This window comes from Diadema antillarum, unplaced genomic scaffold, assembly GCF_040938485.1.
Source record: "Diadema antillarum isolate AM-2024a unplaced genomic scaffold, OU_Dant_1.0 scf00000022, whole genome shotgun sequence".
NCBI lineage: Eukaryota > Metazoa > Echinodermata > Echinoidea > Diadematoida > Diadematidae > Diadema > Diadema antillarum.
In genome coordinates this window covers 3,452,373-3,474,438 of record NW_027270911.1, presented here as the reverse complement: position 1 = coordinate 3,474,438, position 22,066 = coordinate 3,452,373, and the positions used below count along the sequence as shown (strand labels likewise).

The following is a 22,066-nucleotide window of genomic DNA, read 5'->3' as shown; positions in this document are numbered from 1 at the left end:
ACTGCACAAAAACTTCAAAAATTCATAACTTTTGAACGGATTGTCTGATTTTCCTCAAACTTTCAATGATGTGTTCTACTAATATTGCTACATTCTCTCAATCCTTATGTTTATGAAGGTGAACTTGTCCTTTAAGACCATATGCTGCTGGGTGTAGAACACATGATGCTAGGCGGGGACTGCATGTCGCTAGGTGGGGACTGCATGTTGCTCAGCATAGACTAGACTAAGAGCTACTAGGAGGAGACTCTGTTGCTAAGTGAAGGCTCCATGTTGCTAATTGGAGATCGAGAGATGCTTGGTGTCGTTTGATACACTGGCGACAAGACTGGTTGATGTAGACAGAGTGACAAAGAAGATGGAATCTGAGCAAGACGTAAGCAGCTGCACAGGGATAGGGGTGTAGATTTTTTTTTTTTTTGGGGGGGGGGGGGGAAGGGGAAGGGGAGGGGGAAATTGATGGCTGGTGACAGGCAAGGCCTAGATGGGTAGCCCTCCCCCTTGACTGCGAGATATCTGCTCCTTTAACACCATGATGCTAGCCCGCTGCTCCGGTGGAAGGAGGTTGATCTGCTCCGGAGACAGCTGCAAGACCTGCATAATGAGTGCAGCCTGGATGGAAGAGAAAACATAATAGAAACATAATCATCATTTAATCGAATTCACTTGAAGGAAAATATGGGTCCTTCATTGAAAGCAAAGTAAATAGTGTCCATGATATCGTTACTTTTTAACTTCACAGTAAAATATTACCAATATTGACTAGTAATTTTACAAGTGCTACATGTATTCCTCTTCTCTCTATTTCATTAGTTTTATTCAATATATTTTGATGCCACTTTTAGAGTCAGTCTGTCCACTTGTCTTTAAATCACTCAATGCCTTCAAGTTGTGTACATATCTACCAGTATCCTCTTATCTACAAATCTACCTATCTCTTGGTTTGTCTATCAATCCATCCATCTGTCTGTTTTAGCTATATATCTACATATCCATTGATCTACCCATCAGTCTATCCATCGGTATATCTATCGTTTTGTTACATCCAAACCCTTAAAGTGTATAAAGAATATCTAGATGACAATGTTGGGCCCTGAATTTTACTTTGCTGTATTCGGAATTTCATTATAACCGTGTTCAACAGAAGTGCACTGTATCTACCTATCCAGCCATCTGCCTGCTTATCTATGTATCAATCAATCAATCTATCTATCTATCTATCTATCTATCTATCTATCTATCTATCTATCTATCTATCTATCTATCTATCTATCTATCTATCTATCTAGCTAGCTATATGTCTATTTCCTTTCTTTATTTCTTTTTATCAATGTCTTTCTATTTTCTATTTCTGTGTTCAAACACAACAATCTGGCTGTCTAGATATCTCTGAGTGTGCTGCTATTCAGTTCCTTCATCTCTCTATCTGACTACACAAAAAGTATAATTCACCTTTTCTTGGTCCTGTTGGGTTGGTTGAGTAGACTGTGACATGTTGATGTTCTGAGCAAGCTGCGACAGGTTCTGGAGAGATATGGAAAAGGTAGGGTAAGAAATTAAAGAGAGACTAATTTAACCCAGTTTCAGTCACTGCATTCCTGTGGTTTGAGCCTGCATTCTTTATCATGAATTGAATAGGCATTCTTGGCGTTTCACATGGCAGAATACACAAATTATCTTTGTTTTGAGCATTCTGTCGTTCAAACAAAATTGTTAAGACTGCAATATGCTTCTTCCTTGCTAAAATCTATAACCAACTTGTAAATCGGCAGCTCACGTAGGATATTAAAGTACTTGACTTGCACTCATTACCTAGAATCAAAATATGAAATAACAATTCACGTAACAAACAAAAATAATCCCCCCCACTTTTACTTTCATGATAGTTTCAAAAGATGCGCAATGTATGAAAATTTCCACAATTCGAAAATTTTTCTATTTTACATGAGTTCAGCAAGACTTCCTGAAACTGACCACAAAAAAAAAAACAAGATAGAGAGAGAGAGAAGGAGGGAGAGAGAGAGGGAGTGAGGGAGAGGGGGAGACAGACTCACTGATGGTACAGAAGGAACATTCCGCTCCTGGTTTCTTGGGTCGGCCATCCTTGGATCGCTGGTTCCACCCGAGGGCCTTCCTCCCATGGACCCCATTCCATGGGGCTCCCCACGGTCGTAGCTTGAGGACCTGGGGTCCCCCCGACGGGGGTCATGGGACACAGAATCCGCCCCAACACCCCTTGGTCCTGCGGGCATCCCACCTCCACGATTCATTGGCATTTCTGAGAGAAGACATAGAGTGAAGTCCTTCAGGTCAATATCAACAACTGACAGTAAACAAGCCTAAAACTGGTGATTAATACAGGACAGACTCAAATATTGATATTTAAACACATCACAACACAGGCATCTGATATTACATTGTAAACTGGTATGTTTCTGACAAACAATGGGTAAAGCAACTTTTATTGATATTTCTTTATATAAGCTATGCATTTCACATGCAGGAAGTGTCTGTTTTAGTAACAGCTATATGATTTTCATTTGTCTGTGCAGAGTTTGTAGAAAACATGTCCAAGCAATCTGTCAAATTGATTCAAAATTGATGAACACTATTATTATACAGTCAACCTCGCCTATTAAAGTCGAATCTATTGGGACCGGCGAAAACACTTCGACTTACGCGAAATTCGACTTCCGCGGAAGTCGAATTTTTCATCGACTTGTATTTCCAGACGAATTTTCATAATGCAGTGTCTTATTATGTTTTTAGTGGCCGTGAAATTACAGTAGATGGTAGTATTATGTTTTAATTAGTATTTTTGTTTTGTTTACGTTTTAAAAAAGAATCCTGGAGCTCAATTATTGGACTGTGATAAACGAAATGCACTGCACGTAATTTCTGCAAAAGATCGCGAAACGAACGCGGGAGTTCGGGGCGCCGTTATTTGTTTGGGGATGTTTTTACTACGGTAGGAATTTGAATTAGATATATATGTGACCCGCTACAACAAAATGATCCTAAAGTCGGGCGAGGTCGATTATTTGAAAATTGCATGACACAATTCCCTAATCTTTCTGCTTTAAATTGATGTATAACACATCTTATAAAAATAATCGGCTGCGGAGATATCGATGTTTAAAAAAGAGCATGTCGAGACGTCTGGGAAATCACTGTTTCGAGAAAAGCGCCCTAAAAGTTCTCCTTGCGACGCAATCATGATCAAGGGACACGCAAGTCAGTATTCACCTCCGGACAATAGAAGGTAAGCCCTAGCAACCCACGAAATGTTCAAACACAGCGTCGACGGTCTCCTCACTGACCAATCAGTGACCAGGAGGCCAGGAGAAGTGGCTGGGCATAGCGCACCCCGCCAGCACGCAGCAGTCGACTGGGCAGTGTGCGAGCTTCACGCTTCGGTTAGCGGCAAGCAGCAAACTGACCAATGAGATCACTCTGGTCGTTGTTAGGGGCGGAGCCTATGTGTGGCGCTCAATCCAACTGTTCGAACCAGTTTCTGCTTCGTTGAAATGTCAAAAAAACATGGCCCAGAAAAAATCTATTTTTTAGTCTTTCCTTCCATCATTTTGCTTCAAAATTTCGACAGATGATAGAAGACATGTCAGACTCTAATAATATGTCAAATTCAGAAAATCATAAGTTTTGACCAATTTTGATGCTCTGACTTCAAACTCGATTTTCACGGCTTCGACCGTGCGCGACTTTAGGACCATTTTGTTGTAGCGGGTCACATATATATATATATATATATATATATGTTGATAAGGTAGTCCACGTGTTGGCAAGATAAAAAGATAAGTAACAAAGCTGCAACAAAGTTCATGCTGTATTCACCAACGGTTTATTTCTTCACACAAATTTTCGGGCGTCTCGCCGCCCTTTCTCAAGTGTTGATCAACACTTGAGAAAGGGCGGCGAGACGCCCGAAAATTTGTGTGAAGAAATAAACCGTTGGTGAATACAGCATGAACTTTGTTGCAGCTTTGTTACTTATATATATATATATATATATATATATTTTTTTTTTTTTTTTTTTTTTAATGAACTCTGCGTCGATCTGGTCGTGATTTGTTTTTGAAACTGTCTTTACTGTCTTGACATAGCGCTTGACCTTCGCCAGACGTGCGCGATGTTCGCAAAATCTTCGTGAAACCTGGAACAGACCCTGAAGCTTCTTCGGAGAATGTCTCGCGCATGTTTCGCGATATTCTCCGATAAATATTTATAATGCAGTGTCTTTTATGTCTTTATTGGCAGTTGAAATACAGTAGACGTTAGCAATACGTATAGTATTTAGTGTTTTTTGTTTTGTTTTGAGTTTTTAAAAATCGAGAAACTTAGTTATTGGACTGTAATAATCGAAATGCGCTTCATGTACGTCTAAGGGATCATTCAACATTTATTTTAGCATCTTCCGGAGCTGAATGTAATTGCTGTTTACTTTCGAAAGTAAAAACAAGCATCCGACATCTATTCTATTTAATCATGGTACAAATATGGTGTTGAATATTATTGTTATTCATCTCCGGACGTATAAGTGACCATTCGACATTTATTTTAGCATCTTCCGGAGCTGAATGTTATTGCTATTTATTTTCGAACCTAAAAGCAAACATCCGGCATTTATTTTATCATCGTACGGAGTTGAATACTATTGTTATTCATTTCCGAACGTCAAAGCAAACATCAAACGGTAATTTCCGCTGCACCATCGAACGCATCATTTCGAAATTTAAAAGCAAACTTCCGACAGTTATTTTAGCATCGTATGGAGCAGAATATTACTGTTATTCACTTCCGAACGTAAAAACAATCATCTGACATTTATTTCAGCATCTTCCAGAGCCGAATGTAATTGCTGTTTACTTTCGAAAGTGAAAAACAAGCATCCGACATCTATTCTATTTAATCATGGTACAAATACGGTGTTGAATATTATTGTTATTCATCTCCGGATGTATAAGTGACCATTCGACATTTATTTTAGCATCTTCCGGAGCTGAATGTTATTGCTATTTATTTTTGAACCTAAAAGCAAACATCCGGCATTAATTTTATCATCGTACGGACTTGAATATTATTATTATTCATTTCCGAACGTCAAAGCAAACATTCGACATTCATTTCAGCATCTTCCGGAGCCGATTGTTATCCTTATTCATTTCCAAACGCAAAATCAAATATCTGACATTAATTTCAGCACCGTACGGAGCTTAATCTTACCGTTATTCATTTCCAAAAGTATGAGCAAAGATCCGACATTCATTTTAGTATCATACGGAGTCGAATATTACCGTTATTCATTTCCAAAATTAAAAGCAAACATCTGACATTTATTTTAGCATCTTACGGAGCTGATTGTTACCGCTGTTCATTTCCAAAAGTAATGGCAAACATCCAACTTTTTTCGCGGGCCACCAAAATCTTCATTTCTGAAATTTTGGTGGCCCCGGGCCACCGTTAGTGTCGAGCCCTGTATATACACTGTATATGCCTGTTTGAAAACGCATTATTTATTTAAATAAAAAAAGTCCCAAAATACACTTTAGATAACTCCCAATGCATGTGGAAATTATGTTTGAAACTTAAGATAATGTGTGGGGGAACCTAGGGGGGAAAAAAAGATGCGTGTGAATTGTGGGGTAGCACTCACGGTCTGCACACACATACGCAACAGAGAAATGAAAGGGAAAGAAAGGTTAAAATACAGGAAAGAGAAAATCCTAAACTCAAGACAGTTATCAATCTCCTTGAAAAAATTCTCCAATGAATAATGAAAAATTTGCGTGTTTGCATTTCCGTTGCATGTTTTTCGTTTACAAGTATACACGCGACATTTACACATAAGCCTACATCATGGGAACTTGGCATAAACTGCGCAAGAATGCGTGTTTTTGCTTTGTTTTGTTTTTTGCTTCATCTTCGAAACACATTCGGATAAAAACTCCCGAATGTTTGATTTTGCCCTTTGCGTCCTTCGCAAATTGTTCGCGTGCTCCGCAAAGTCTCACTGAGTTGCAGATGTTTGCGAGCGTGGCGAATAGAGTGACACCTACTAGGGAATTTCAAAATTCTTCAACAGTTGCAATCAAATTCGTAGACAATAACTTGCAGTCAAACTCGCATACTGTTTGTATTGTCGGAAGCGGTTTTTGTTGTCCCAAAGACGCTCGCAAACAGAGATTGGTGGCTTGTACCGGATTGTGAGGACCTTTTCTTCTTCCTTTTTCTCCCCAAACCCTGCTGCGCTGCCCGCACATGGCTCGCCTCTACCCTAGTACATGTGATTTATGTTCTTCTCAGCTGGACATCAAGGATACAAGGGATATCAGGGTTAACTTGTATTCGACCCTTGGGAGTATTTTATTACAAAAGTAGTGTTTTTTTCCTTCGTTTATTTATCGAAGAATGAAAGAATGCTTCACTTCCATGTTTGAATGACTACGGGAAAAAAAAAACTTTGACTTGTGCGATGAAAATTACATGTATTTACACAAATCTGGACTCCAAATTATCTTTGACATAGGCGAAATTCGACTTGTAAAACTTCGACTTGTGCAAGATTATTTTCAAGAAATAAGTAAAGAGAAAATAAGGACTTTTCTGGAGCTTCGACTTGGCCGAGTTTTTGACTTATGCGAGGTCGACTTAGGCGAGGTTGACTGTATTTCCATCCTATCTGGGTGAAGGCAAAAAAAAAAAGTTGTTTGTCTGTCACATACATGTAATATTCCTATGACAAATCAACAATCACAGCTTAATTGCAGATAAAACAAAGAAAGATTTATTTCTTTAAAGAAAAATTGCAGTCTCATGAAGTGATTGTAGAACAGCATCATATATGGCAAAATAAACCAATTAATCTCGAAGAGCTCTTTTTATGTCCGGTACACTGGGGATTGTGGCATATTTACCTTGATTCATCATTCCAGGCTGGTTCATTCCAGGCCCACTGCTGCTGCTTCCCCCTCCAGGGCCCATATTCATTCGCCCCTGGTCCATGCCACCATGCATCCTAACCTGCCGGCCTGGTCCTGGTCCCATGCCCTGGTTGATGTCTGGGGAGTTCATGCCAACGCCCTGGTTCATTGGTCCCGGGCCCATGCCTCCCTGTGGAGTCATGCCCCGATTCATCCCCATGCCTTGGTTCATGCCACGGCCCATGTCCCCTGGTCCTTGGACCATCCCACCCTGGGGGCCCATCCCACCCTGGGGACCCATCCCACCTTGGGGACCCATCCCACCCTGGGGACCCATCCCACTCTGGGGACCCATCCCACTCTGGGGACCCATCCCACCCTGGGGGCCCATTCCACGGGGCATCCCACCGTGCATGTTCATATCTTGTGGCCCCATTCCTCCATGCCCCATATCCTGTGGTCCCATCCCTCTTGGACCCATTGGTCCCTGATTCATGGGCCCCTGACTCATAGGACCCTGATTCATGGGCCCTTGGTTCATGGGACCCTGATTCATGGGCCCTTGGTTCATGGGACCCTGATTCATTGGCCCTTGGTTCATGGGACCCTGATTCATTCCAGGTCCCATATTTGGGTTCCTTCCTCTGGTGTTCATTCCCCCAGGGCCCCCTGGACCCATCTGGTGCTCTGGTCTGGGCCCGCCTGGTCCCATCTGGTGATCAGGCCTTGGACCTCCCATACCCATGCTCATTCCTTGGTTCCCTCCCATCATGGGCTGGTTATTCTGGGGACCTGGCCCGGGTCCCTGATGAGGTCCAGGACCCTTGTTCATGCTCTCGGGAGGTACCAGAGTCTGTGGAGCCTCCGTCTGCCTGTGAAGGAGAGTCTGGAGAGAACAAAAAGGGATCCATCAATAGAATTATGTAATATTGAACTTAAAGTGCAGAGAACCCTCACAGCTCAGAAATGCAATGTGAATTTCAACATTATATGTGACCTTGCACCTCAAAACGAACATAAAGCCGCACACACTGATTTTGCATGAGGACTGAAAATAAATGAAATGGGTCAACCTAGCTGAACTTGACTTTTTCATATTTTCTGAAAGAGCGGGTCTTCTTTTACCTCATGCTAAAATTTGGTATCATAAAACGGGCAGGAAAGTGTGTTTTTCAGCAGTTTATCTCGAACATTTTTGGTAGAATAGTTTGATTAGGTGTGTCTTTAGAATAGAGGTGGGCTATAGAGGGTGACATTTTCAGAACATGCTCATCACACCTTAGTTTGATGACTTTTTGCCTACTGACACCATTTTTGAAAAAAAGAACGAAAAAAATGCAAAATCCAGGGTGCCCCGGCCGAAATCGTAAAAAATCCAAGATGGCCACCGTTTCGGCTTTAAAAAGACATTTTTGGCCATAACTCGGCTATTTTTTGGTCTATTGTGATGATTTTGGTGTCTAACCCCATGTTTTAGGGGTCAAGGAAATGGATTATCATGATAATTTTAGTGTAAAACCTAAGCTTCTACATGAAACTAACCTTTTCCCCCATATTTAGGGTTAAATTTCCTTCTCCTTCACCCCTACCCCAACCGCTATTTTTTGCACTTTTTTCAGTATTTTTTTCAAGTCATGTTAACTACCATACTCTTAATAACAAGTTCTAGCAATCTAGTTTTTTTTTACTACTGACAATACAGCAAGAAATACACAATACACAAAATAACTTACGGTATACATGCATGTGTAATGCCAATACTGGTGATGTGGCTGGTGCATTCAGAATGCATGGTAACTGTGGAACCAGTATTGTACTGTATCTGCTTTATAGTGTCCATTAACATTTTGGTCCTAAGACCTTTAACAATATAAATAAATAGATATAATAATAAATATTCCTTCTCCTTTACCCCTACCCCAACCGCCATTTTTTGCACTTTTTTCCGCATTTTTTTCAAGTCATGTTAACTACCATACTCTTAATAACCAGTTCTAGCTATCAATGTGGTGTTTTCTTGCAACAATACAGCAAGAAATATACAAATAACTTACATTATACATGGTTTACATATGTGTCATGCACTACAGGTCTGCATACCAAATGTTTATCAGCACTACAAAGCAGATACAGTAAGCACTGGCTTCTGTTACAATGTACCATGCATCCTGAATGCACAAGCCACACTATACCGATATGTGCATGACACATACATGTATATGCAAACCATGTATAATGTAAGTTATTTGTTATTATTTATTATCATATTCATTTATCTACATGTATATTGTAAAAGGTCTTAGGACCAAAATGTTAATGGACACTATAAAGCAGATACAGTATTTAACACTGGTTCCACAGTTTCTGTGCATTCTGAATGCACCAGCCACATACCAGTATTGGCATGACACATGCATGTATACCGCAAGTTATTTGTGTATTTCTTGCTGTATTGTCAGTAGAAAAAACAAACAGATTGCTAGAACTTGTTATCAAAAGTATGGTAGTTAACATGACTTGCAAAAAAATGCAGAAAAAAAAGGCAAAAAATGGCGGATGGGGTAGGGGTAGAGGAGAAGGAAATTTAACCCTACATATGGGAAAAAGGTTAGTTTCATGTAGAAGCTTAGGTTTTACACTAAAATTATAATGATAATCCATTTCCTTGACCCCTAAAACATGGGGTTAGACACCAAAACCATCACAATAGACCAAAAAATAGCCGAGTTATGGCCAAAAATGTCTTTTTAAAGCCGAAACGGCGGCCATCTTGGATTTTTTACGATTTTGGCCGGGGCACCCCGGATTTTGCATTTTTTTCGTTCTTTTTTTCAAAAATGGTGTCAGTAGGCAAAATGTCATCAAACTAAGGTGTGATGAGCATGTTCTGAAAATATGACCTAAAATTGACCCTCTATAGCCCACCTCTATTTAGAATCCCTTTTTCATTTCTGAAAAACCTTGTCCACACTCTTCACTTTCAACTCAAATAACTTTTTAAGAGATAATGTTACTGCTTTGAAAGTTGGCATTAGTTATGGGCAGAAGGTGTTAATGAGGCATGCTTAATTTCAGTTTAATTTGATAATCCCTTCATTGTTGTAACTCTGGTGGTTTACTTCCTGTTTTTTTTGTCCCATTCATTGCACAGTCAGCACGGTTTGGTAAAGATTAAGTGCTTGAATAGACACTGTACTTCAGAGCCTCTTTTCTCAGTTCATTCTTTTCCTGAGTTTGCGCTTTCTTTCCAATATTTAGATAGGTTAGGAGAGTCCATGTGATTTGAGTTATACATCATTTTAAAGCTTAAAGTCTGCTCTTTCAGAATATGGTCTTAACTAAAAATTCATGTCTGGCGATTTTTTGTTTGTTTTGAGGTGCATGGTCACATATACACATCAAGGAACATACACTACAGTAAGCAGGCATGTTCTGAATGAAAAAAACATGATTAATCCTCAGCAATATTTGCTGTCCTCAGAATGAGCAAAGACTATCTCTACTCTGACAGCAACAATAAACTTCTTTGAAAAAATTAGGCTGAAAATAATTGTTTTCCACGATATCATTTTCAACGACTTTAAAATGCTATCACATGCATAATGGTATGTGCCCATGTATCATTTGACTACTTAGATTTTCCTAGCCTTGCTCCGTACTTCAACATGTATACAGTACATCCTTTTCTCACTTGAGGAAAGACTGTTTGATTGGTCATTTTTCTTCTTTAACCCTAACTACGCCGGGGGGGGGGGGGGGGCTCCGAGGCCCCCCCCCCTCGACGTTCCGCGCGATGTATCGCAATCGCAAAAAGCTATCGCCGCGACGTTTCATTACTTTTTTCTTTCGAGTCTCCCGCATCTTTTGACACCAAATTTGCGACGCCCGGGCGCGTGGTTCCGAAGTTACGCATAAATATGTACATGCATGTCAGACCAAAAATTGCTCAAAAACGTTGATTCGTGTACAATTTCAATGCAAACTGTGCTTACTGGCAAATTTCATAAAAGCATGATTATTTGGCTGTTTTATTGATTAAAATCAATGAATAAGATATTTTCTTGTTCGGAGCGATGTGGCGGACAAATTTCATCGAAAAAACAATGAAAAACATAAAGTCGAAAAAACAAAGAAATACATAAGAAATTCAAAAAAACAATAAAATACTTAAGAATTTTTTCTGATATCACAATTTTTTTTTTATCACATCTGCTAAGGACACTAAAAAGAATATTTACACAAAAAATGTGTCTGTTTTGAGCTTATTTTTGTGATTTATACCAAATAGTCTGATTTTATGCATCATCATGCATAAATTAGCATAATTTAGCGTAAATGATGATTTTTTGAAAAATTAACTTTATGGTATTTTAGATTACATCATAGGCAATGTTTGTGCCAATTTTCGTCGCGATCGCGCGGTTGACGGCCGAGATCTGGAGGGGGGCCTGGGAGGCCCCCCTGGCTCTATCAACTACCTAAATAGCCCGGCCTAGTTAGGGTTAAGTAACAACACTTTCGTCATGTCCTTGCTCATCACACAAGCTGCAGTCACGTTAGCCAATGACTGCAGAGTCTATGGTGTACTTTATTGCTATAGTAACTTAAAACTGAATCCACAGACATTACTTCATTATCTACACCCAACACTCCATACAGTCATGTACAGTCAACCTTGCTTACGTTGACCTCGTATAGGTCCAACTATCGCCCAAGTTGAAGGTCTATTCAAGTCCCCATCTCTTTATATTGTATCGATTTTAATCCCTCATAAGTCAAAATTTCTCTTAAAGGACAAGTTCACCTTCATAGACATGTGGGTTGAGTGAATGCAACAATATTGGTAGAACACATCAGTGAAAGTTTGAGGAAAATTGGACAATCCGTTAAAAAGTTATGAATTTTTGAAGTTTCTGCTCAGTCACGGCTGGATGAAAAGACTACTGTAGCTTGTGATGTCACATGAGTACAACGATATAAAGGAAGAATAAAGAAAATTCAACATATTTCCATTTTTCTTGCATAACAAAAGAACACTCGACTTCTCTCTTTCAGAAGGCAGGGGGAATAATATTACCCCTAACATGTAGTCAGTAGCAAGTCGAAGAAATGTGCACTTTATTCAAAAAGTAAAGTTTTGTGAAATTCTCTTTTTATTTTCCTTATATAGTTGTACGCATGTGACATCATACACTGTAGTAGTCTTCACTTCCAGCAGTGACTGCGCAGATACTTAAAATATTCGTAACTTTTTAACGGATTGTCCAATTTTCCTCAAACTTTCACTGATGAGTTCTACTAATATTGCTACATTCTCTCAATCCTTATGTATATGAAGGTGGACTTGTCCTTTAAGTCGAAGCTATTTCTTCAGTCCAAATAGATTCAACTTAGGCAAGGTTGACTGTACCACTCATGACTTTCAGTCAAGGAGCAGCACTCTCCACTCACCATTGCCACGCTGGGATCCACAATCCGCATGACAACCTGTGCTTGCAGCAAGGCGTAGGCGAGTTGTGGGTTCTGCAGCAACATGTTGCGGGCCTCAACTGGGTTGTTCTGAATGACAATCTGCAACAGCAACAGAGGTCGATTGTTCAAGCATGCAAGCAAAGTGGCCAAACAATCAACATCATATTTTGAGCATCAATTACCATAACATGTCAAACTAGAAATGTCGCTATGGTGACTGGTATGCCTCTGCCAAAATGTATAATTCTCCTAATAGGTCTACAGTACCTCTTGACAATGTGTGATGACAGTTTCATCTAATCGACAAAATATTAAAATGAAATGTTATAATGTGATGAGTGTTCACTTTCCTTGAACTAGATTTAATGGGATGAATGGCTACATTTTCTAAGAGAGCATGTATTTGGGGACACAAGGACTTTTAGTTGACTTTTAAAGGGGAAGGCTAGTAACTGATCAGTGGGAATCAGTGGAAATGCTGGGAGATGATTGTTCCAATCCTTATGGGATTCATTCAAGAGTTCATTGTATATCTATTGCTGTGTGAAAATGATTTGCTTCAGAACGGTCTCATATTCACGTAATGTGCAGATTAATGCTCCGTCACTGACCAGGGACGCTAACCTGGAAGCATTAAACTGCACATTACTTGAATATGAGACCATTCTGAAGCAAATCATTTTCACACAACAATAGATATACAATGAACTCTTGAATGAATCCCATAAGGATTGGAACAATCATCTCCCAGCATTTCACTGATTCCCACTGATCAGTTACTAGCCTTCCCCTTTAACAAAGTGTGATATTTCTGCTGAATTTTTATTCTTATTCCAATTTCCAAGACACTTTCATTCTGCGTTTTCTGATCAACATCAATTACATCAAAGTTAAAACATAAAACTTTTACTGCAAACAAATAACATAATTCACTGTTCTTCTTTTCTGCTGGTTTAACCGAGCTCCATTTGCAAATCTCCAATGAAGGTTCTAGCAGTTACGCTTCTATAACGCTCATCTGACATGCTAACAACCGACATCAAAACACTTTGTCAAACTCCCTTTTTTTTTACATCCAGATTTGCAACAAAAAAAAAAAATTATCAATCTTTTTCTCTTAGTCTCTTACCACCTCACTGACAGTTTTGATTCGCAAAAGTAACCATCCTAGAGAAATGCATCTAGTTTATGTTGAGACTCTGTCTTTCATGTCTTGATGTTGTTGTTTTTTTGCCAAGCAGTTCTTCAAGGCAGAAATGAGCATGAAATCTCTGCGTAACATTTCTCCAAAGCGTCCTGTCACGTGAACATAGCACACGACCTACCTTCATCTGCTTCATGACCTCATACATCTGTTCGGGCGGCAGACTCGCCACGGCCCGGGAGATGGCTTCGGGGGCTTCCTGGGGTGGTACTGGCTCACCGTACGGAGACTACATAAAATCGGGGTTCAGCAGGGGAGAGCAATGTCAATTTTGAAGTCCGCATCCTCATGATCAACTTTATCACAGATTTTTGCATTACATTCTAACATGCATTCAACATTCTATTAGTGCAATGTCATAAAGCAATCAATGACATGCTTGAAAAAGAAACTTGCATTTGAGCCGAATACTGTAGAATGACAAACTTCTAAAAGTTCTCTTTTCCAGGAAAGATATTTGTCTTTGGATTATCTCCAGCTCATTCACTGCATTTAAATCTTAAAAAGTATGGTTAGGCAAGCACTACAGAGTACCTAAAACCCAATACTTACCTTCACAGGTCCTTGAGTGGGGTCCTCAATACCAGCTCCGAAACACTTTGTACTTTTGATGTGTGCTTGATATTAGTTTACAATATCAAGACTAACTTTTCCAAGTCACAAAATAAAAATGGTAGGATGATTGTGGGTACTGGACCACCCTGGGAAGGATACAGCTTGTTCTGACGCCAAAACTGACACCCAAACAGGGGACTTGTTTAAAGTTGTAGCACTTGCAAAAACTGGAGTAGCCCACTTGCAATATGATTTGTAGGGTACATATCAATTCAAAGGAATCTGCAACCCCTTGCTTTTCAAGAACGATTACTTACTTCAGGTGGTGGCTGGCTTTGCTGCAGAGCGGCTGTAGCGAGAAATGGGAGAGAACACGTAGGTCAAAAATTTAACAAGCCTCTACAAATGGAAGTGCATTTATCAACATAGATGGTTCTCAACTCTTGTGTTGCAACAGTTTGACAGTGAAGTCCTGTTTTGAACATTATCCTACATTATATTCTCCAGCTTAAAACTGTAAACAAAGGCATCAGGCCGCAAATGTGAATCATACCAAATACACTTTGGAAAAGTGTTCAATTTCCACTTGTGCAAGCATAGACATTGAGACAAATCATGATGCACTAAAAAATTGTGACTTAAAGGACATGGTAAGGCCAAGTAATAATTAAAAAAAAAAGAAGTTTCTAGCCCTCATCTGCATTGTTCTTTGTATAAAAAATGTTGTATATAAGAAATATACTTTTCTTTAAAAATGATAAAAAGACATCATGTTGTTTGATTTTTGCTATTTTTAGTTGCTGAAACTCGCACATGCACAGTATACGATGTACATACCATTCGTACAGTACTGTCCTTAAAACGACTTGGTTAGGGTTTGTCGTCTTTAGGGCAAAACTGTTATTTTGGAAATAGAAAAAAAAAACACAGCAACCTTATCTTACTTTTTTTTTTAATTTTAAGACGATAGACTTATTACAATTATTACTTACATGTATTTATTCATTTTTTTTTTGTCTTGGTCTAACAAGTGGGTTACAAGCTGCAATACACAATGTGCAATTTTGCAAAAAGGATTTTTCAGAGTACAGTGTATAAATGCCAATGATAGATTACAGAGAAAGAGTAATGACCAATAAATGCTTGACCTGTCATGATCATAATATTATCTGATGAGTTAGGATCATACATTTGCATACAACAATCAAGTCATCAACTTGAGAGTTTTGATAACAGTCTTGCACCCATGACACCGTGACACAAACTAGGACACACTCACTCTTCAGTTCCTCCCTGTTCTTCTCACTGGTGGCGTTGTCTACTCGCAAGGATCTCCCGCTCAGCTCGTACCCGTTCAGGTTGCGCATGGCTGAGAGGGCCGTCTCCTGGTCCTGGTACTCGCAGAAGCCATAGCCCTTCGGCTTGCCCGAGTCACGGTCGTACACCAGACGGAAGCTTATCACGGGGCCCACCTCTGAGAAGATGTCCTTCAGCTTTTCCTCTGTGATCTCATAGGGAATATTCCCCACTGCAGTATTAAAAAGGAGGAGGGATGATTAGAGAAACAGTTTTTTTTCTTCTATTAGGTATCATTCAAAGATTTTATGAATTGTTGCAGTTCTTGTTTTGTATTGTTTCTATCACTGCGATGAAAAGACATCACATGTGCATGGCCAGTGCAAGCATCAAGGAGTCAATTCTCGCTATCGCCAATGACGTAAAAAGTACCCGGATGTTGATTTAAGCGTCATTTACGGTGCATTATGGGATAGTCCGGTAGCAAAGTCACTTCCGTTCGTACGCGCGTGATACGTGACTAATGCTATTTACACACACAACCGACTGTATTCTACGTGTACTTCCGGTTTTCTCGACTTGAATTACAGCTTTAACATGATTTGAAATTTCTCCATTCTTAAGAAATTGCTGTAAAGACGACTATTGGTTGTTGCTGCGAAGCTGTCATGTGTTGTTCGCACGACAATAAATGAAAAAAATCTGCAGAAATAGGACCCTTACTGGCATGCGAGACGTGACGTGGCCGCGTGGGTGAAGTTTGCGGGTGACTCCACAGCGCAGTACGTGCACGCGCGACTTACTAGTATTGATAGTTTTATAGTAGCACTAGGTAGTAGGCCTAGTGCCTACGTACATTGTACGTACTTTAATACTTGGAAGATATTGCTTCGGAGACAGGATAAGTTCGAGATCACTGTTCGTTCCCGATTGTGTTCGCGACATTTCGACCGAGAACAAATAAAAAAAAAAAAGATGGGCATTCCACGATGATATACTGTATATCCAGGTGGGTGAATATTTTCCAGCATATTTTCAGCGTATGCAGAGATGACTGATCTGTGATGTGCACATCAATCGCATGATCAAGCAGTACCCCGTACCGGTATGTGTTATGTAATTAGCTTATGCGCTGCGTGCAGTGGTGCATGCTAATGCAAGGCCGGCCTCCGGCCAGCGGCGGGGACTACAGTGTACGAGTATGACAGGCCTGGCCACTCGCTGGCTCGGGCGGCACAGCGGCCTACTGTACTAGTATCCATGGTCGGCGCTGCGCTATAGGTAAGGTACACGTACGCCCACGCTAGCGTTGTGCAAATTATGCCCCGCGCCGAAGTGCCCTTGCTACCAAGTGCACTAAATCTTGACGAAAAAGCCACATCCGGGTACTTTTTACGTCATTGGCGATAGCGAGAATTGAACCACTGGGATACTCAAGACAAGACACTTCTGGCCTGCATTACAAGAATTGAAGCATAGGCCTCAAATACATGGACCAACCAACTCCTCCCTAAAAAATGCCTACCCGGTAAACTTTCATGGGATGAAAATGTGCACAAGAAAGACAAAGAAGCTTGAACGAGGATCAGTCTGTATCTGGTATTTAGGGGTATGTTCCGCGGAGACTGCTTCCGGCTTCAACGATCCCCTCCTAATACCTACAACTTGTGTATACAGACTGCGAAGGCTATCACACTGGCTCTTGTAGGGATGCTCTGCCAGCGGTCGTGCACAGATCAAACATTACGATATACCCAATTTCATACAGCTTTTTTACATTTAAACAAGTTTAACATGACATGACACATTATGCAGCGTTATAAAATGGGTTCAAGAATGTAGCCAATTGGAAGCGCTGAAATGAGTCACGTGTGCGTGCATTAATTTCTTCAGGTATGCACTAAGAAGAGTCTCTCTTCCACCTCCCTGGCCTGACGTACGTCACAATGTTTACACTAGCAGTGCGCACTCAATCAGTTGTTACAAGTGCGTCACGCGCTACTATACGCGCTGTCAATCCTGTAAACAACTTCTAGTTCAGGCCGCGGGCTGCCACAACAGCCGGCGGCCTTTCTTGTGCGTAACAGTACGTGGCGTACGTATACTCTTATACGTACGTACAGTACTTATGTGCGGGATTTCCGAGTGCGACGTGCGTAAATGTTTGGGACGAACATCTTCGGACATCTTGACTTTTGAGCGAGTGCTACATGTAGCTGACTGGTATTGACCCACAAAGGTACGTGAATAATGCTGTTAGTTTTCGACCCATTTTATAAAACAAATGATGCACAGGATTATTTCGTGGCGTTAGTATATTATTTGGGGTAACTTTCTCCCACTGTGCAACCGAAATACTCATAGGAACTAGGTTAGATCGCAGAAATTTGTATTTATACTAATGATGCACAGGATAGAGTGTGTTAGTGAAGGTGCGGCGCGCTCGAGAGTATTGACAATGGTGCGACATGCACGAGGCGCAGCCGAGTGCATGTTTGCAACCGTTGTCAATACTCGAGAGTGAGCCGCACCTTCACTAACGCCACAAAATAATCCTGTGCATCATTAGTTTTATAAAATGGGTCGAAAACTAAAAGCATTATTCACGTACCTTTGTGGGTCAATACCAGTCAGCTACATGTAGCACTCGCTCAAAAGTCAAGATGTCCGAAGATGTTCGTCCCAAACATTTACGCACGTCGCACTCGGAAATCCCGCACACTACACGATAAGTACTGTACGTACGTATAAGAGTATACGTACGCCACGTACTGTTATGCACAAGAAAGGCCGCCGGCTGTTGTGGCAGCCCGCGGCCCGAACTAGAAGTTGTTTACAGGATTGACAGCGCGTATAGTAGCGCGTGACGCACTTGTAACAACTGATTGAGTGCGCACTGCTAGTGTAAAACATTGTGACGTACGTCAGGCCAGGGAGGTGGAAGAGAGACTCTTCTTAGTGCTTACCTGAAGAAAATAATGCACGCACACGTGACTCATTTCAGCGCTTCCAATTGGCTACATTCTTGAACCCATTTTATAAACATCCATATCGCAACATTGCAGATCACTAGCTGTAAGTCATCATTTTCAGTCCGTTAGCCAATCACATGTGAGGTACGTGTTTTAATAAAACACATAGAAATCTACCTTGCATGTGATTGGCTAATGGATTCATATGTTGAAGAGCTGTTGCAACTGTACCGATGGGCTGATAGTTGCATCTTTTTGTCACAAAAATTCTACCAAAATGTTGGATAATTCATTAATCTGGTGAGTGCAATGCATTCTTGAAATGTAGATTTTGCTATACAAGTTTAAATTTGCCGATCTAGGGCTGTGAATTAGATGCAATCGAGAAGGGTGAGGCACCTCGCCCAATTCTCATAGAGACAGTGATTTTAGAGCTTCCCTACAGCGATGTATAGTACAACCTTCCGTCTGTCTCTGGAGGAGAGCGAGAACAATAACATTAAGAGAGCAATAACATAAAAAAAAATTACATAAAAGACTCCTCCGGACAGACAGATCTTTCTCTCTACAAAGAAGCATGCTGAACAGTCTCGACAGAGGCAGAAAGAGGTAAAATGTCCACACAATCAGTAAACCATCGACAGTCGGTTCCAGAGTATACTCAAAGTACGCTGTACCTTTGATGGACGACACATACTGGAGAGGGCATATTCCATTGATCTCCATTTGTGTATTCATGGACGTGAATGCACACCAAGTGTACGCTATCCAATCCTGCCTTACCAATGCTTACTTGACATGCTTGGACCTACGTCTAAAAAGTAGGTGAATCTACTCCTTGAACTCTTTGCTGACGACACCAAACTCTACTCTGTGGTAAACAACAGCAGTGACCACACGGCCCTGCAAAGAGATCTTGAAAACCTGAACAAATGGGCAGACACATGGAAGCTACCTTTCAATAGAGACAAATGCAATGTGGTTCATTATGGGAGGAATAACCCATGCTTCGACACTACAGTCTTACATCTCAAGGTCCCTTCATCTCATCTTCTACCACTAAGGATTTAGGTGTCACGTTTGACAACCAGCTGAAATTCTGAAGTCATGTAGACAACATCACATCAAGTTCAAATCGTAAGATGGGAATCATCAAACGATCATTTTCTTCACTAGATCAACGATCATTCACTCAACTCTACAAATCCGCCGCCCGCTTACTGTTTGGGCGCTTTCTCTGGAATCATCCCGCGACGCGACGTACGTCGCATCACATCACGCATCCAGCACATACCAGTCTGGAATGTGCTGGATGCGTGATGTGATGCGACGTACGTCGCGTCGCGGGATGATTCCAGAAAAAGCGCCCAAACGGCAGAATCGTGGGCGGAATTGACGAAGAAAGTGAACTCGTCATACCTACAAAGTGATTATTTTGCTAACAAACTGGAGTATGTCATCTACCCACCTACTCTATCAGTGTGGAATAGTAATTTGGAATATATGGACAAGATCAGGTTAGTACTGATTTAATTTTTCTCGTTACGAATTTGTGTAAAAAGATGTCAGACTTCAGCTTCACGAGGCTGATTCGTGCGCGGAGAGGTGAGAGCCGCAGAAAAAAGCATCGAAAATATTTAGTCGGATCAGGCCGCTAGGTGCGGCAGTCTTGCATTGTGCGAACGCGCTGGCGCCCGTGTTTTGATGGGCGCTCTGCATCGGTTGATTAAAACTCGATTTTTGAAAAAAAAAAACAGACAGGATTTTTTCTTCTTTTCATCATGGATAGTGGACATGTGTGTGTAACAAAAAATCACCGTGCAAAGTTGCGACAATTTATACGTCAGATGTGAGATGAATAAGAAGTGAATGGGGGGCCTCATGAAGCGTTCCCGGGGGGGGGGGGGGGGGGCCTTATGAGGCGGGGGGAGGTCCTCATGAGGAGGGACAGTCCTCGTACGCGAGGGCGGTCCTCATGAGCGGGTTTCCCGGACTGAGAGGACATAGTATGTATGATGTAAGTATACAAGGTGAGGAAGAACAAAACTCAAAAGCGATCAAATGTCTTCTTACTTACAGTGCATTATCACGGAATGGAATAATCTCCCGGATTAGGTAGTAAACAGCACATTACTCAACTCTTTCAAATCCAACTTGGAGAAAGCATGGAAGTCAAAAAAGGACAAACACAACCCCGAACAACAATTTTTAGTGCAGACGTGGCACTCAAGCATTGCCGCGCCGCCGCGCCTGGCGACACTCACGCCAGTAATCGCTCGCATTTCAGCATTCGCATGGGTTGTTTGACATCGCTATGAATCATGATGCCTCAAACCGATTTTGCTCAAATTTCGTGAGTAACTAGGAAACTTGTGAAGCTTTATGGACATATTCAAGCGAATTGCCGCAGTCCTTTCATTTTCGCGTTGCATTGCAAAAAAGCGTGGAGACTCCTTATAAGGGGTGCCCCGGGGGTTACTTATAAGGGGGACGGGGTTACTTATAAGGGGGACGGGTTACTTATAAGGAGGGGCCCCCCTTGTGAGTGGGTTTCCCGAACTGTAATACAAAGTCACCGCATCCAGATGTTGGAGCAGCAGAGGGGCAAATAAGTTCTGTAATGCCCACAACCAGGTAAGTTTAACTACAGCCACAGGCTGTAGGTATATTATAAGGCCCTGTAACGTTAACATTTATTTTATGAATATGATTTCAGTGGCTCCATACATGAACTCCATGACCATGGCACGCTTATTGCGTACTGCATGGTTCCTCATCAAACTTAAGAAGTACAGACCACAATGTAAATCAAACCACCAAATCAAACACAGCAACCTGACCAGGCGACCAGCCCTTTCTTTGAGCTCACCGAAGACAGACCGGACTGATCTATCAGCAGCAGACATTTCACAGCGTTCCTCCGGTATCAATCTAGATTCTTGATGATGTTTTTTGTACTGTCTTACAAGCCTTGCCAACTTGCTTAGCAAAGATAAAGCTCCACACTACTGAGTATCTTCGTTCGGAGCAATACACGTTAACGTTACCGTTCGCGTTCGTTCGCGTGCAAAATTCATGCGAAGCCACATGCACATAGAATAACTACTGTGCGCCAGTTTTTGTCAAACTCGCGTGAAAGAGCGCCAGCTGTTGATGCATTGCGATTACTTGCATGGCAACTTCGCTACTGCCTCTATTAGTGGGGTGGCTTAGTGACAAATATACTGATAATCGTGACACGCCGGACAAAAGTGTCATTTTTTCCTCAGACATTTGTATATATATGAGGATCAAAATTAGGGGGTGCTCCAAGAAATCCGCTAACAGAAAAAATGAGAAAATGCCCTTAATTTGTACATAACAATAATGTCTGAATTCAAAGACTATACACAGGGCATTCAGTACAATGCAATGCAATGTACATGGTTGCTAGTCTTAAAATTCAGACCCATAATGCGACATATTATGTGCATGTTTACAGTAATACACCATTTTTACTGGTTTTCCTATGGTAACAGGTGGTTAGTCTGTGTTGCAGACCTGAGGGAGGTGTGTTGGAATAGTCCAGTTTTCTTAAGCACCTTTTCATTAAATAATTTGATATAATTTCTGGTAAAGGATTTTTTTTT

General features: G+C 41.0%; 1 protein-coding gene across 1 annotated transcript; it reads right to left on the bottom strand.

Moving 5' to 3' along the window:
- Positions 1 to 480: 480 nt before the first annotated feature.
- Positions 481 to 21,343, bottom strand: LOC139731246 (uncharacterized). Its single transcript, XM_071642135.1, has 9 exons — positions 21,307 to 21,343; positions 15,449 to 15,697; positions 14,487 to 14,518; positions 13,736 to 13,843; positions 12,390 to 12,509; positions 6,933 to 7,824; positions 2,055 to 2,278; positions 1,453 to 1,524; positions 481 to 612 (listed from the first exon to the last, which is right to left on the bottom strand). Exons 1-9 carry the CDS (start codon positions 21,341 to 21,343, stop codon positions 481 to 483), a joined length of 1,866 nt encoding a protein of 621 aa, XP_071498236.1.
- Positions 21,344 to 22,066: the final 723 nt, after the last annotated feature.